General features: G+C 35.6%; 1 protein-coding gene across 5 annotated transcripts in view; it reads right to left on the reverse strand.

Moving 5' to 3' along the window:
- The window catches only part of SIPA1L2 (signal induced proliferation associated 1 like 2), a 138,703-nt gene that overhangs the window by 35,660 nt on the left and 85,802 nt on the right, over positions 1-17,241 (reverse strand). For all 5 annotated transcript variants that reach the window (XM_083829588.1, XM_083829591.1, XM_083829589.1 and 2 more), the window contains exons 10-11: positions 15,349-15,623; positions 3,389-3,646 (exon numbers count right to left, since the gene is read on the reverse strand). In XM_083829588.1, the coding sequence (XP_083685714.1) occupies positions 3,389-3,646; positions 15,349-15,623 (533 nt within the window). The remainder of the gene's footprint in view (positions 1-3,388; positions 3,647-15,348; positions 15,624-17,241) is intronic.

Below are 17,241 nucleotides of genomic sequence, written 5' to 3' on the forward strand. Positions count from 1 at the left end.
GGAATGTATAGGTTTATCATAGATTCCTAAAACTTTAAGAAGTATTTTCTAAATATATTATTTATTTAATCACTAATAAAGTATTTCCAGCTTTACTTCTGAATAATTGGGATTACTCATCAGTCAGAGCAGCTGGATTAGCCCTCTAAATATATGTACGGGAAGCTCTCGTGATGCATTGGAAGCATTTTTATTGCTCTATGCATTCCAATTTTCTACATAATAACTTAGATAAGGTACAACCAATAATTTTTTATTCTTATTTTTTTATTAATACATTGACATAGAAGAGTAGCAATAAAACATTTCCACGAATAATATTTTGTACTTTAAACATTTGAGACTCATGTCTTCGCAATGTCTCTAACTACTCTGCATTTCAGCTGTCCAGAAACCCCAGAAATGTTGAAATTTGTTTTTGATCACCTTCCTACCCTTCCTTTTTGCCCATACCAATCCATAACTCTACAGTTTCCCTCAGCTACATCAGCTTGAATTCCCTGTATTTCCCTTTTTTTTTCATACTTTTTTTTTTAAGGCGGCTATAAATAGAAATGAATTTATGTACTTGAAAAGAGGTAACTTGGGATTTATGCAAAACAATTCCCCAAGGGCATGACATTTAATAAGAAACTTTACTGTTCAGCTTGAAAAATTCCAAGACATTTGCTATTATATTTTGTTTAATAACCAAACACACGTAAGTATATGGTATAGCACCTAATTCTTCAGCATGTCCTACTCTGATAAACATTGACAGGAATAAGCCTTTTGCAATCAAATGAATTAGTCTATAGGCTACAGTTGAGCTCAATTGTGCGTTCTTTTTTATTGCCAAGAACTTTGCATTTCTTGCACAGCTTAAGCGAACCAGCATTAAGGAAAGGGTAAATTATCATCCCATGTGTTTCTAGCCTCGAGACAAATGTCTGGGACACTGTCCTCAAAACTGGGATACTGGTTTTTACAGACAAATGTCTACATCCAAAACCTCCTATTTCCTGGACAAATGTCTAGCCATTAGCCTACTAAACAAAAGGTGGCTACAAAAGGAGAACCACAGAAACATAGTCTGTGAATGCCTCACACAGTTCCTTCACAGAACAGTTGCACCTGGCTGCTTTCAGGAATGGTTTCTGGACTGCAGGTGAAAGGACACACTTGCCTACCACTCTGACTCAAAGACTAAAGTACTCAGAAACTTCTTGGCATGAAAGAGCAGAAAAGTGAGTCCCACTGAAACTTGTCTTTTAGGTACTCATTATGGGAAGCTGTAACAGAATTAGGCATACTACAAAAGCAGAAGTAGAGTTCTAAAATATCCACGTGTTTCTTAATGACTAATTACAGCAAGCTCCTTGTTCAATACAAACATTTGAATTGCCTTCTCAAAACACTTAATTCTCCCCAGAAGCTGTAGTAGAAGCACAGGTGTTCAGATCCCTGTTTAATTTCACTCCAGGGACTGGGCACCTAAACTGCTGCTGCTGAAGTCTTCCACTATATATAGCCTTTTAAGCCTTTTACTGTATCTATCAACATTTCTACTGCTTCTTCCTCTTTTTAACTCTAAAAAGAACTTTTTTATCACTGACATCGACATTAGCTCATTTTCAGACCAGTTGCCATAACTCCCCTGTTTATCATCCTGCTTTTCCTTGCCTGTGTTCCTCATCAATTTGTCTACATTGATATTGTGACTCTGAACCTCTAAAATCTCTTCATCATTTTCCTAGCCTGAGTATACATTTTCACCCTTGCAAGACTACCTATAAGTACCAATCAACCTTACTTCAAACTCTTGTTTTAAACACATCTCTCTGTCAAGCTATTAACTATGTCTCCCCTCCCATGTGGGCAGACCTTGCCAATTAGGAACGTTTCTTTTCTTGTTTCAGAACCCATGCATCACAGTCCATCATTTTTCTCCCTTTTCATTATTTATACTCTTTACCATGTCCTCCCCAGAACGGTACTCCTGCATTGTACTTGTTTTGCTTAAGTGATACAGGAATTTCTTCACAACAACAGATGGACTCTGTCTTCAGAGCTTTATACGTGCTTCACTGAGTGTTAAAGGAACTGAAATTTGTGTGAACTTTTTTGGAAATAAGTAGCATATCAGAAAGCTTTATTTTTTTTTCTACATATAAGCATATAGTATGCTTAATAAAGCTCCATAAACCCTGAAATATTTGTAGACATTCCAATATACTGTCTCCTTATGCTAGATTTTACCAAGAATTTCAGTAACGAGACATTAGGAAAAGCTCAAGTCCTAAAATTATATATACATGGTTATAAAAATGTAACCATGGTGTTCTGGTGTTTTGTTTTGTTTATTTATTTATTGGGGGAGGAGGGGAATGTTGAGACTGGGGCAAAAAGAAGCAGAATACAAATGATCAAATATCATAACTCACAGTCTGCCTTCCCCAGACCCTGATATAGACATGTTTTCAAAGATGTTTTACTGTTGCTTGTATATATTTCAAACAATCTAAAAAATTCTCTAATTCTTTTCTACTAAATGAGGTAGTTAGCGTAGCAATAGCAGTATTTTATGATTTCAGCCAGAATTTTTTAAAGCTGTAGAAGAGCTGTACTTCAGATTTTTTTTTTAAGTAAGTTAGATATTTCTGTCTTGAAGATTAAAAGAACTACATCACTCCAGGGTAAAGGACTATGCCTCTTCCCATGTGGAAAGGCCTTGCCAATTAGGAACATTTAGAAATAATTGCAAACAATAAAGGACAGAGAGTTCTGTTCAAGACATACGGTTTTCTAAATAATTCAAAGGTCAATGTATTTAGAAATTTAAAACTTTAAGAAGAAATTGTTCTCTTATGAAGAATTATGATTAAATTAGAACAGAGCTAAGATTTAAAGATACCATCCCATCGTCTAATAGGTGTTATATATTCAAATCACAAGCTCTGCTTTGTTTAATTAAAAGCAAAGCAAAGCATAAGGACTGGTAATGAGTTACAGAACCCTTTGAAACTATGCCAATAGTGTGGTAATGAGATTAAATCATTCATTTTTAAAGGCATGAGTTAATTTTATTTATGCTCATTATTTGTTTAAGTAGGCTCACACAAGGTGGAGGACAGGACATTGTTTAGATCAAAAATTAACAAGAGTTTCCCCCTTTATTGATTTGGAACTAAAGGGAAAGGTTAGCTGTCCTCATCAGTAGGATCCTCAGCACAGCACACTTTCATCACAAACAACAAAAGTCGCTTGTTTCACGTAGAGTGAACTATAATCAGTCAATTCCCTCTCACACAACCTCAGAATTAAAATTACAACAAAAGTTCTAGAGAACAGAGCTATCTAAGTAAGGCACATTAGGAAAATGACAGGCATTAAGTGGAGAGTATACTACCTTGCACCATCTGGCAGTTTTCTATCAAAGGAAGTGCTGCGAGGAATGGCTGTCTGAGCCTGCTGGAGAAGCTGCTGGCACTGCAGTCTGTCAGATGTTCCTAGGATTGGAGAGGCACGAGAGAGAGGCTGCCCAGCGGGAGTCGGCACCCGATGCCAAGTGGTATTCCTTCTGAAAGGGGTTTTATACTCACATGGGGTGCCTTCACTGTCAAGTTTGTATTCCACCATGGGTATACGACAAAGTTCTGAACAACCCCTGCAGGACAAATAAAACGATGATCAATCTCACTGGCAGGAACAGAAAAAGAAATCTTGCATTCTGCAGTCAGAAGTATATGCATATTTTTCTTCTGGGTGACGAAAGGTCTTCATATAGCATTGTGCTGACCTTTGAATGCTTCAAAGCTATCATTTCAACCAGGTAGGAAAGGTGTCAAAATAAAACATTTGTTTGCATGTGCTCAAAGGTTTTGAACTCTCTCCTTGCCTTCAAAAAGGAAAAATTATTAAGCTTTTATAAATTAATAAGCTTGAGTTTCACATAATAAAAACTACTAGAAATAAAGCTTTCAGATGTCAGCAAATATCAACATCAAGTTCTTCTGTAACAGCTTTAGTTTAAATTTCATAAATACAAATCATTTCTTAATGTGAAAATGTACATATCTGAAACTACAAAACATATTTGTTGCTTCCCAGCAATCTAGACATCTCTTAGTGCTATTGAGAACTATCCTTTAGAATCTGTCCAGTTCCTGCTGAATGACAAAGCATATACACTGTGATGCAAATGATTATGTAGCATCTAAATATTTTTCCATTTGTTTTCAAACAGCACTTTCTAATGTCTCTCATTCCGGGAATCTCATTGCCCAGAAGAGAAATAGGGAAGCAGATGAAACAAAGTCAAAGCTTACAACTTTGATGTGAATCTTACAGTGTGGATAAATACTAATAGCGTTCCCAGAAAGTATAAACTCAGGAAAAAGTAGTGATAGCATTGTCCAAAAGATCAGTCTGCCTTTGGGCTATTTACTGTAGACTCCGGCCACAATTGAATTAAAGATTACTGTTTCAGCAATTAGTTAACAGAGACTTCACGCCAGCAGTGATTATCATTGCAGCTGTATATATAATAGTGAAAATACACTGCCCCATCCTTGAGCCCAGTCTTAATCAAATTCTGCTTTTGTTGAAAACCGTCATTCATCACTCAGAAATTCATCATCAATTCATCACCAGAAATTCATCAATTCTGACTAAATTAAAAACACCTAGAAAAATTGTAATATAGCATGCATAAAGTGTTTACAGCTTTAATCCTGAAAATTCTTTGGCACAAATGACTTAACACAATTACACAGTATAAATTCGCATATGTTAAACTACTTGAAGCTTCCGAACCAAACCCCAAAAGAATATTTTCATTCCCAATGTTTCAGTAAACAGACAAAAATAAGGGATTATAAAAATGCTACCTATGTTTTTCAAGGTTGTAGAAAAGATGACGTGTGCAACTGTAGCAGTTACATTCTAGCTATTCTGTATATGCCCAGTGCAATCCAACCAGACACTTCTGGCTACTTAATTTAATGGTAATGGAATAGGTAAGTTGTTTATCCTGCAGCATAAAATCTTAGTTCCTGCTGGCACTCAACCAAATGAAACAGGTAAAGAAAGAATTTCAGTCAAATACTGAGGATAAAGTGTTGAGGGTGAAGACTGGGAGCCATTCAATGTAGGGCAGAAGATGCCGTGATGAAGATGAGTTGAAGAAGGATCACTAGAATACTGTAAAACAGAACTCAGAATTCCTGATTTTTCAAGGTTATTCTGTGATTAAACTCACCAATAAAATTTGATGTGTAAATTCTGCTGATGTAGCACAGTTGGACATGGAATTTTTTGTTTGTTTACTTTTAACAACATCTAAGGGATCACGCTAAAGCTGTACATTAAAAGAACATTAATTATGCAAGTTTAAGAACTCAGAAGGGAGGAAATCTTAAAATAATACTGCACACACTTTAATTTGTCCTCTCTGTGTTGGTGGAGTGAAGAAATATATTCTCTCTTTTGCTTTTAGCAAAGAGCTCTTTACCTCGTTCTATGCATATAAAAGACAGCATTCATTGAAGCAATGTTACTCAATATGTAATTTTCATTATGATTTAATGGGTCGGATATTCAGCACTGATTTATTATGAGAAATTATTTGATAGCTGCATACTTTCACTGGGTATAAAAACTAATTTCTTTCCAGCTCCTCTTATCACAGAGCATCAGTGAATGATTTTCTGTTTTTAGCTTTCCTATGGAGGTAAGAAGACCCTAACAGTCTGCTACCACAGATAAGGAATGAAGCTATACAGAAACCAGTGTTTTAAAATTATCAGTTAATTTCAGAAGGTCAATTTGATATGTCTAAATAGCCTCCCCTGTCTTCCCTCCAAGAGTGCCACATTTATTCGGATCACCATTTCAAACAACCTCTGTTCATTTATGAATATTTGTAAAAATTGTTTCACCCTTCTGAAAAGTCACAACACACACATTTGGCTCTTAGCATGAGGAACACTGGAACGGCTGTTTTAAGCTAGTTGCCTAGAATCACACTAACACTTCTACTGGAGAAACTTGGATAGAATAAACTTCTCCAGTGCAATATTCAACTGCTTATATCCCAAGACCATCCTTCTCTTCATAAGACTCCCCCCACCTCATTCACTGTCTGTAACAAATGAGGCCAAGGTCTAAGAGACAACAGCCCCTAGCAGTACAACCTTAATTCATTTCCAGAGCAGGGCCATAACATTATGTGAATGCAGAAGGCTCTTAAAGGAAAAAATAACATAAGATTGATTACTCAATTAAAGACTTTCATAAAACCTTATATACAAAACAGAACAAAGAACATACAGATGATATAGCAATGTTAATATTAGTTTAGTGTGCTGTATAATTTTTCAGGCAGCCATATGTAGTTTTTCATTATTGGATTATGAAGTTCAACAATTAAGTAGGCCGCTATTTCAATCATTCTTCTGCTGATTTCAAAGTTATTTCATTCCCTTCTACATTCCCATAGACCATAAGTGTTAGAAACAAATCACCCTCTCCCTAACCTTAACTATTAGGATATTGATTTCACAGTTTGTCTTAGTAATTGGGAAAAGTATAGCACGTAATTGTCATTGTATCCCTTATTAATTACTTCGTAGGGAGTATTTAAAGTGCTGTAAGAATAACCATGGGTTTTGAAGTCAAAATGGATTATTACTACTATTAGTTTGACTCAGCTTGCTAACTGAATACCTAAAGCGTTATATAAAAACAGCTAACAAGCTCTCCAACAGAGAAAAATAATTTTTTTAACGAGTATGTTTACTTCGCTAAAATGGATTCCTCTAACTGACAAATAACAAATTGATCGAGGGCACTTTCTGAAAAGAAAAAAAAAGGGGGTTGCAACCCTATTTCAAATAAAATAAAAATCTAAGAAACTAACAGTGGTACTTATAAATCCAAAAAGAAGCACCAATATGGCTTTTAGCTGGTACAAAACCACAAAATTCCATGGCTAAAATGGAACTAATTTATATGACTCCCTGTGTCACATAGCCTTATTTATTTTAATGTAAAAGTGCCAAACCAATCAATTTCACATTTACATGGAAGTTACACCTTACTGCTTCACAAACACTGCCCAAAGAACAGATACTGCAGTATACTGGTATATCTAAGATGATAATTGTAGCTACTTCCTAGATCAGAAACAGAGAATCAATTACTTTATGTCCACAGTCCAATAAGTATTCATTTATTTATTTATTTTGCTGTGGATCTATTGCCAGGCTAGCTTGAATGAAAAACAACTGAACATATTACATGCAATTTCCTATTAATTATTCAGTTGAACCATTATCTAACTTCTATTTGTAATACCATAACTGATTCCACTGGATGGAGAATATGTATTGGGGCTAGTATTGCAGGAGAGCTTTTACTTCATTTTTATAGTTCTTAATTTTTTTAAATCCACTTTAAAGAATAATTAAGAACAGATCTATATCTTAAGGTTTTGGTATTTAAAAGTTATCTTATTGTGCTCTGTAAATACATTTAATGAAAATGTTGTGCTCAATTTCCGATATTATGGAAGTCCAGAAATAAAAGGATACAAAAACCATTGCTTGATTTGGTAAAGCTCTCATATAGACACCAATTTAACTGTTTGAAAAGCAGATTTTAGTTTAAAGTTATTTTAACACATTTAAGTGTTTATATCATTTGGGGGTGCTGAGAGCTGACAAAAATATGACTTTTAATCTCTAGATATCATGCATCGCTATGAGTGGTTTGTTAGGATAACAACAAAAAGTAGAAAAACTGGATACAATTTAACATCAGTTCAGTGCATCACAGATCTGAACTACTAAAGGGGACGTATGGATAGAAACAGTCATTGGTGTCCACCAGTTGTGTTGCACTGAAGTTTTCCTTTACTACCGCCATTTCAATTCAAAACATTTAATCTTTCTCAATAAAGAGACAATATGTATATGTAGCAGTACAATACGTAATTGCATTCTCCCAACTCAAATGTTTGAAGCAATCGCTATTACTGTGCATGTTTGTTCTCAGCTGCAGCAGTTCTCTCACACGGTGTCACAAGGAGAATGAGAACCCACCATGCAACCTATTAAAACCACATAATAAGGCATTAATTTCACATAATTGTAAGGATTTGATTAAAAAGCAGAATTTAGTAGCTTAGTTTTCCTTAGACTCGCTGTGTAACTACATGAGACATACGTTTATTTCCCTTTCTCTGACCTTCTGAGGTGCCTCCCGGAGGTAAGCCCTGGACTCCACTAACACTCTACATCAATTACAGAGCGAGCCAGAGACACTGGATAAGATCAAATGGTCTAAAACAACTTTGGTCAAAGAAGTCGAGACAAACACTTCCAAGTTACGACATCTCAGAAGCCTATTAACAGTAGTCACACAACAAAAGAGAAAGAAATGTCATTTGAAAAATATTAATTGGGTTTTTCTTTAAAACAGTTTCATAGCACAACAGATGTGTGCGACTGCTTATGGCAACCTCAGGTGATAAGGCTGCTGCCACTTTATCATTCCTGGTTTTAGGGGAGTAATAACTGCCTGGCAGTCTCTTCAGAGAAGAGCTGAAGCTGACAAGCCCTCCTTTATGAAGATACATTCATTGTCCTTTGATCTTTGTTACTATGCAGTTTTAAACAGAATCTTGGCATCAGTAAGCTGACAAACAATTTTGAAGCCTCCTAAAAGCCTCTACACCTGCATTGTTGTATGAAAAAGAGAAAAGGAATACAGACAGGACACATGCATTGGATGAAAGGAGTTAGTCAAGAAATAGAAAAGGAGAAAAAAACACAAAGCAAAGCAACCAAGATGTTTGGCTTGTGTGATCAGTGGGGCAATAACAACCCCTGCAGTCTCTGCTGATGGAAAGCAGGACTCAAGCAGAGCAAGTCACGTTTCCAAATCCCAGAGAATAGGAAGACAGCCACATCAAAAGATAATAAATATGGGGAATAAAGGCTTGAAAAGCTATTGTCAATAAGGAAGCATCACTTGGAAAACAGACGAATAGGAAAGATTTTTGTGACATTAAAGAGAAAAACTTTCTAAATTCACCACGAGTCTGTATGAAGAATCGGAAAACCTAGGGCTGGGAAAACCAACATCTAGGATGAAGAACTTATTTTATGCTCCAGCTTAAGAAATAGAAATGGAAAGTAACAAAGAGGACAAATGACGTAGCAAATACAGACCTATCTCTTTGAGCTCTGAAAGAACTGAGTTCAGATTGAAACCTGATTTTGAAATAATCTTTAAGATAATGAAGAGACGAGATTAGGACTAAGACCTCATCATATCAGGAGACCCAGGAATCAGTCATGAGGAAGTAGCAGGTATAAATATACATGATTCAATCAACTGAATCTAAAATTAAGTTTGACTTCATATATAGGTCATTTAATGACTTACAAATATATCTTCTTTAATGAACAGAAAAAAAATCTGCTGATCCAAATCAACAAAATCAAAATACAACAATCGCAAACACTAAAATCTCTTTGTAGGTCAGTAACAGCATCTTTGGAAATACAATAAAAAAGGGAAGAAATGATATTTAACTGACTGAATTGTAAAGCACATCCACAGGCCCTTTATTCATCCCTCCACTAGTCAGATTTGGGGGGCAGCTGACCGTTTCAAAGATTTCAAGGCTACCAAGAGCCCTTCTAACACTTTCCATTCTTTACTTCAGTGGGAGGACTTATGATATTCTCCAAAGCAGCTCCCCATTGCAGTAAAAGACTTTCAGTTAGTATCTCCTGCATTCTTTGAGACAGCATAAAGATACCAGGCTACAGATGACTACGAAGCCAGCAGCAAATTTCAGCAATTGCACAGTATAGCAACCACCGAGACTGATAGTACACCAATCTTAAGACGAGTTCAGTGAAATGCAGTTCTGAAGGTACATTTTAAACTTTGCTATATGAAACTTTCATCCATTTCTCTTTTACAAAAGAAAAATGACAGATTGACCATACTTCTGACACAGAAAGATAGAAATACCTCAAGCATACTCTAAGTGGTTACGTGTATATTTTACTTCAATTGATGGACCAATTGAACAATTTGAAGCCCTGGATCTTCTGTCAGCTACAACACATCTGTTAGGTTGAACTGCGAGTGCAGGTAAGTGAACTGAATGGTACAAAGGCTGTCCATAAGTGTTCTCTGCACAGCACTATCATTGATGCTACATTAAAGACATTTTAAATACCCTTCTCCACCTAAGCAGAATATGCACTTGCTGCACAGTAAAAGTCTTCTCAATCGTGCCTAGAGATCTTAACTGCCAGAGAATGTTAGTTCATAGGAGGTAGTAGGGCAATTTGAGTAACTGTGAGAATGATGCACATCTTCAGATGGAACAGGGAAAATTTTCTTTATAAGTTACCTTGTTTACAAAATCTATCATATTGACCTACACTGCATCTTTATATCAGCTACAGATGAAAGAATCAAAAAATAAATAAATCAGTGAACAGGATCTTGAGAATGGTAACACTACAGTCGCTCTATGACAACCTTTTTTTTTTTTTTTTTTAAACCTTCCAGACACTTGATCTGTCTTACGATCTTGTAGAAAATACCCTAAATGCTGATAATCTAAATCAATAAACCATGCACAGGATACCATAGCATTTCAAAGTCAGTATTAAAAGTAAGCCAATTTTGGAAAGAAATAATTGACATACAGTATTATCTAAAGGAATTTTCCATCATGGGGGAGGAAATTTTACTCAAAGTTTTAAAGCAATTAACTCTTCCCAAGAATGTGTAATGACTGGAATAGAAGTGCCTAATTTAAGCAGAAAAATCAATAGAAGCAATCTTTTATAAAAGGTCCTGGTAAACCACTTAATAAATACAGGAAGACTGTTACGATTGCCAGTAGAATTCCACAAGCAGAGCCCAAGGAGATATCTAGTATAACCTGAAAACTGCAGTCATCTCAGTTGGCTACCAAAGATGAAAACATTCCTCTCCTTTTCATGGCTTGGTGCGTCACATATTAAAGATAAGGTATGGGCTGTCCTGTTCCCTATGTCGGGGTTCTGTTTGCTGGTGCTGCCACCCTTCCGAACATAGGAGTGGCAGAACGTTCACAGTGAGGGGGTGAGCCAAAAGGTCTTACTGTGATGCTGACCCCAATATTAGGGCTTGCACTTAAATGTGATGGCCCGGGGTTAAACATCTCTGCTGCTAATCAGAGTTCTGACACAGTTCAGTTTTGGCAAGAGTCTCCATACATCAGGCTAAATCCCAGTTCATGTCTCACATTTCCTGAATCTAACAACGCTATAAAAATACAGTAATCTGACGGGAACAAAAGTTAAGCATTTTCTCCTTTGTTGTTGTTAGGTAGATAGGATTAATTTATGCAAGCGATGTGGCTTCCAATTAGTATCATTATAGTTTCTTAGCAATAGCTCCCTCAGTTACCTTTACCAAAAAAAAAAGTAATGGAACTTTCAAACTACAGTTTTCAGGTATTTGCATTCTTCTCAAGTTAGTAGCAGGGCCGGCAATTAGAATTTGGATGCACTCAAACTTTTACTTGTACAAGCAAAAGTTTAGTTTCAGATTTTTCTGCTTTAAGGTACTTCAAACATTGCTAGTTCAGCACTGTCACGCCACCAATTTTAGACAATGGCTTCTTTTTAGTCCAGAAGGGGCTTGGCCCAGGGGAACTCTCTCAATTCAAGGGACCAAAGAAAAAAAAAGAAAAAGTGGCCTACGAACTATTGCATGAGCTTATGGCAAAACGCCCTTGAGAGAAGATTTGAACTCTTCCGCTAAATAAACACTTCCATACTTCCTAAAAAATTTTTTTCCAAACATTCAATACTCTGATGGTTATTTGTTAAAGTCTTAGAAACACAATTGTCTAGTAAGATCACAATCATTCAAGAAGAGTAAGTATCAAAACTGAAAAATACAGAAAGACATTACATTTGCTTCTTTCATAAGAGTTTGCAAAGTTCAAGAGAATGAAATAACCTCAAAAGAAATACAGTAGTATTTAATAATGGCTCCCAGGTATAGGGAGCCTCAGGTATAGGTATAAAAACATTCCAATTTTAAACATTACTAGCAACAGCAGGAAAAAAAAAAGCACACAACACAACTGTTCACAAACAAGTGGAAACTACCACTGCTACTTCTCCTACAGTGGTTGTACTTGGCCTTCTGTTTCTTGCCCATCCCTGGAAATTTTGCCTTAAGTTTTGTTCATTTTCTAAACTTCCTACAGTTTTCTTGCACACTTTTATATATAATGGAAGATGAACTCAGACAAATAAGCTTCAATGGAGTAAGAAAGATTCTAACTGAATGCAACACTAGAGTTTAAAATGGATTTGGAAGTACTTGAATTCCTTGATTGGATTTGACTGATTAAGGAGATAGTGTCCTTGAGCATTACTGTGACAACACCAGCAAAAGCAAATTAGAAGGAACATTGTTATTCTCCTGTTAAAATCTGTGTAATTCCAGCTACTGTGCTGTAGTACTAGGTAATATTGACAACAGAAGAACATATTGACAATTCTAAAGGGAAATACATATCATAGAAACAAATATGAGACAAGAATACTTATTCAGATCTGAGTATACAGACTAGCACTTCTGCTCTGAAATCTGTAACTGTAATTTAAAGAGTTTATGTTTTAAGTAGACATTTCTTCCTTCTATCTAAATATCAGCCTGGTGCCACGCAAATAATTATAATTTCTCAATTTGTGCATGATTATTTAATTGCTGGAACAATCTGAAAATAGTAGGAGCTTTGTTTCAGGTTCATTAACTCTACAGGATAGCAAACGAAAGGCCTTATCCCATGATTGCTTTTGCATATACTGCTATCAAGACTATAGGTAGAAGGATCTACATATTAAGAAAGTAATGGAATGCACTGACTGAGAAAAATTTCCCTGGTTTCCTAATCACTCTGTAACATTCATTTGTAAGCATCTTTAACATTCCAAATAATTTTCATACTGAAATAAATTAACAGAAGACATTTTGCAGAAAAAATAATAATTGTTAATAGTTCATTGTTAATATTCACAGTATATGCATGCTCATAGCTTGTTTTGTTGCTTGCTTGTTTGTTTGGTTTTTTTTAATATAAAGGGCTGATGGATTAGAGATTATTTGTGGGTTAGCTAACAAACAAAAACAAGTTAAGAACTTGATTAAAAAGATCTCCACTTCAGCTGCCTATGACAAGCAATGGAGTAGGAAACAGGGAAATGGATATGCACAAGTTTTAGCTAGTAAGCAGCTGTGATTACCAAGAGAGTTTCTTCTTTCTCCAAACTGCTGGTAATTTATGCCTTTCTGCCTTTTTCTCATTCCACCTCTTGTTAATATATTTTACGAACAGTGTCACAGGTCAAATTTGCCAATTGAAACTCTCAGTCTTGTTACTTGGTATCTTTACATTGCTTTCTGTCTGCTCTATTTAGATTTTAAACATTTGGGACTGACAAACTCAAAACCTTCTGTATATGAGATCCCTTTCGAATGACGCAACTAAAATTACTATTCTTATTTTGGGGGGAGGTAAGAAGGGGAACAAGGTGCTTTCCATTTCTGTGAGAAGCTGATATTTGAGAGGAAAGAGACATTAAAGAAGTTTTTTTTTTTTTTTTTTTTTTTTTTTTTTATACTAGAGAGATGAGGCTGAATAGAACTGAAAAATACTTCGGCGCTTTTCCTGTATTAGAATAGAAACAGCTTAAAAATCCGTTTTCCTTAGTAATTAGTTACACAGTTTTAAAAAAATGCAAAAAAATTTACAAACAAGAACAGCTTTTGCAGATTTTTCCCAGTTTGGTTCTACTCCTCAGTTAAAAGTCCTCCTACACACAGACTGAGTGCCATTTATCTTACACTGATTTGGGATTTTAACATTTCGTTTCTAAAAACATATCTAAGAAGATATAAACAATTTATACAGTATGTATTTTTCTATCAGGGACTATAAAATACACGTTTTACCTTCAATATAATAGGATTGGCTCATTAGGCTCATATTCTGTAAACAGCTTGGAAATGTATACCAAACAAGTCAGTGAAAATTCATACCCAGAAGCAGATGGTGAGAATAGCAAAGCTAAGCAAAGAGACGCTTAATTGCACATTCTATCCAACTAAGCAAAACGGTAGTATTCTATATTCACACACGTTTACTTTAGAAAGGAAACCAATGCTTCAACACACAGGTTGAGGCAGGGAAGGGCACTTTTGTGTCATTCATCAGGCCAATGACTACTTGGAGAATTGCCACCAATTAAGCAGTATTCGTGTACAGCTGGCACCAACTTCACAGAGCTGCATGCTATGTAAAATGTCATGGCTTGTTGTCTTGCCAAAAGCAACACATCTAATGTTTTTTTTCTGTTAAATTAAAAATCAACAAGAGATTTAAAGATGGCCTTTTACAAGTGGACAAGTAATTCAATTTACTGTAGTACAGTTCTCATTTAGGATGAGCCAAATTAAAAATGCCCAGAAAAAGTGTGAGAAAAACTTATTACTGTAAAGTTTTAAAATTTTACCTATTCATCTACCTCAGTAATAATCAAAATGGAGAGAAGAGCAAAAATCTTTGTCACAGAAAAAAAGGAATACTGACAACAGAACATTGTATTTCATCCATGAAAACAACTGTACAGTCACTGTAATAACATCTACTACACCCTTCTCCAGAATCTGTGATCATCTATTTCATGTTGCAGCAATATTTTTTTTTTGCTTTCATTGATGATTTCATTGATGCAATTTAATATTTAATATGAATAAATTAGATATCTACAGAAAATAAGGAGGACAGTTAAGACCTGGTACTGTGTATGTCCAGAACACAGTATTTTCCCTATTTCCCTACTTGTGCTAAAATTTTGATGTAAGAAATTAAAATAATAATACAATAGTAATGCATAATAATAAGTAATCATCATCATCCTTTCCCATAGGACAGGAGTCAGAGAAGCTTCAAGGAAATAAAAGGTACAGTTTTCAGAGGATTCAAAATTTCCAAAATTAGTATTAAAATATAAAATTATCCTGTGGAAGGAAAGAAGTCATATCAGCTTCATTTCTAGCATATCAGCTAGATTTCCCTTTAAATGGGAACCTGTAAGGAATTTAATCTATTACAAGCCAATAAGGATTTCGGAAAAAAGATTGCTTTAAGAACTTCAATACTATTACCACCAAACATGACAGACAATGTCAACTTCCTGACAGTCACAAAAAAAATAAAAAACATCATGTAAACTGTGGATGCAAAATGTCACATTGAGGACTGTTGCTTGTTACCTTCTAGGTGCTCCATCCTCGTGTGGCTGAATAATCACCACTTTTACTGTCACTGATGTACGTAAAAGGTCAATCATTTGTTCATGAGTCAAAGTTGCCACAGCCACTTTACAGATTTCAACCAGGCGGCTCCCTTGCCTTAGGCCTGCTTTCCATGCAAAACCAAAGGGCTCCACATCTGCCACTATCCCTTCAAAGTTCACGTGGAATCCAAGCTGGCCCAACCCATTCCTCCGAAGGGTCATTTCTGTGGTTTCACATCCTCTGGTCACTATCTATAAAGAAGTATCAGATTGTTAGAACATTAATTTCTTTGGACAGACAAACGCCACTTTTCAAACCTTGTAAAGCCATTTATGGCTTGGCATTTATTATCTTCAATATACTAATGTTAATAATAATTTTGACATTTGTAGTTGAAGGTTTCTGCATAAAACAAAGGGAACAGAACACTTCACAATATTAAAAACTTACAACCCCAAAGCAAGCAGCTGTCCTGTGTTAAATTCCTCCCCCCCCAACATTAACACAACACCATTTATATCTTATTGAAAACTTAACAGCTGCTTTTGCTTCAAAACACAAAGCAAGCAAAATGTTATCCTGTCAGATACTTCATTCTTGTAGGCTGACTGACTGCAGGTGTGCAGGCATTTTTTCTTCAGTATTAGAGTATTAGTATTAAGCTTGAGATATAACGTGAGCCAAATTGAGTGAAATGCTTCAGCTCTAGCAGCATCTCTTCTATAGACTTTAACAATGAAGACCATTTTGATTTATTTTCACTTGCAGTCAGGTTCCTAACTGCTACCACCTCTGCATGTGGACATTACTGAAATGGGATAAGATTTTTAATGTCACTGGGAAAGTTAAAAAGAAGACCAAGTTTCTTCATATTCAATTAAAATTAATTGTCACTACATAGACTAGCCAAAAACCCTCAAATTCAGATTTTGTTAAGCAGGCTCATTTTTATACATAATGTTACAAAATCTCAACAGCTTTGCCCTCTAAACCATAATCTTACAACAGTCTATATGCTGGGATACTTTGCCAGGTTCAAGCTGCACTTGAAATTCATGAGCTACTCTCATATTCCATTGGCGTCACAAAGCCAGTACAAGGCTATGTATGAGCTACTGTAAGGTTGCTGATCTGAGGAAGCTGGCCCACGCTCATGCTTTTAACCTGAGAAAATGAAAATTTTAAACTCTTCATTAGTTTCCCTAAATTTTTGTCACAAATTTCCAAAATATATGCAAAACTTAGTCACACAGTGAAAAGAAGAACACTCTAATAAGAGCTGGGAGTCCCATTGAGGGATGGAATTTTATCCTTATTCTATCCTTTCAAAAGCACACAACTTTTTTTTTTCCCCTTTTCTTTAGGGAGGGAAGGAGGCAGACACCTCTCTGTTGTTATGAAACAACCACAGAACATTGCAGAATAAATGCAACAGTCAAGGAATATGGATTTCCCCAACTCAGAGCAGTCAGAACATCACCTTTGAGTTAAATAATTTAAAGTTATAAGAGAAGAAAGATGAACATTCTTGCCATAGATTAAGCTAGTCCCAAAGCAAAGGTAAAAAGGATTCCAGGAGACCAAGCCCTCTACAAGCACATCCCCTAAAATGTGACATGGCATATTACATAGTAATGTCACACAAAAACATAGCACTGCTCCACTTCAAAATAGGTCATTCTGTGTACTTGGTTGCTATTTCTCTGAACACATGGCTGTGCATGAACTAAGAGATGGCTTCTCTGAATGCACTCAACATAGATGAAATTAAGACAGATATCCTCTAAATCTTATGAAGAAGGCAAGGAGTATTTTTACCACACAGGCTTCTACTGAACTTTAGCTTACTCAGATTGATGTCCAAAGATC

This window comes from Anser anser (genome assembly GCF_964211835.1).
Source record: "Anser anser genome assembly, chromosome: 3".
Lineage (NCBI taxonomy): Eukaryota > Metazoa > Chordata > Aves > Anseriformes > Anatidae > Anser > Anser anser.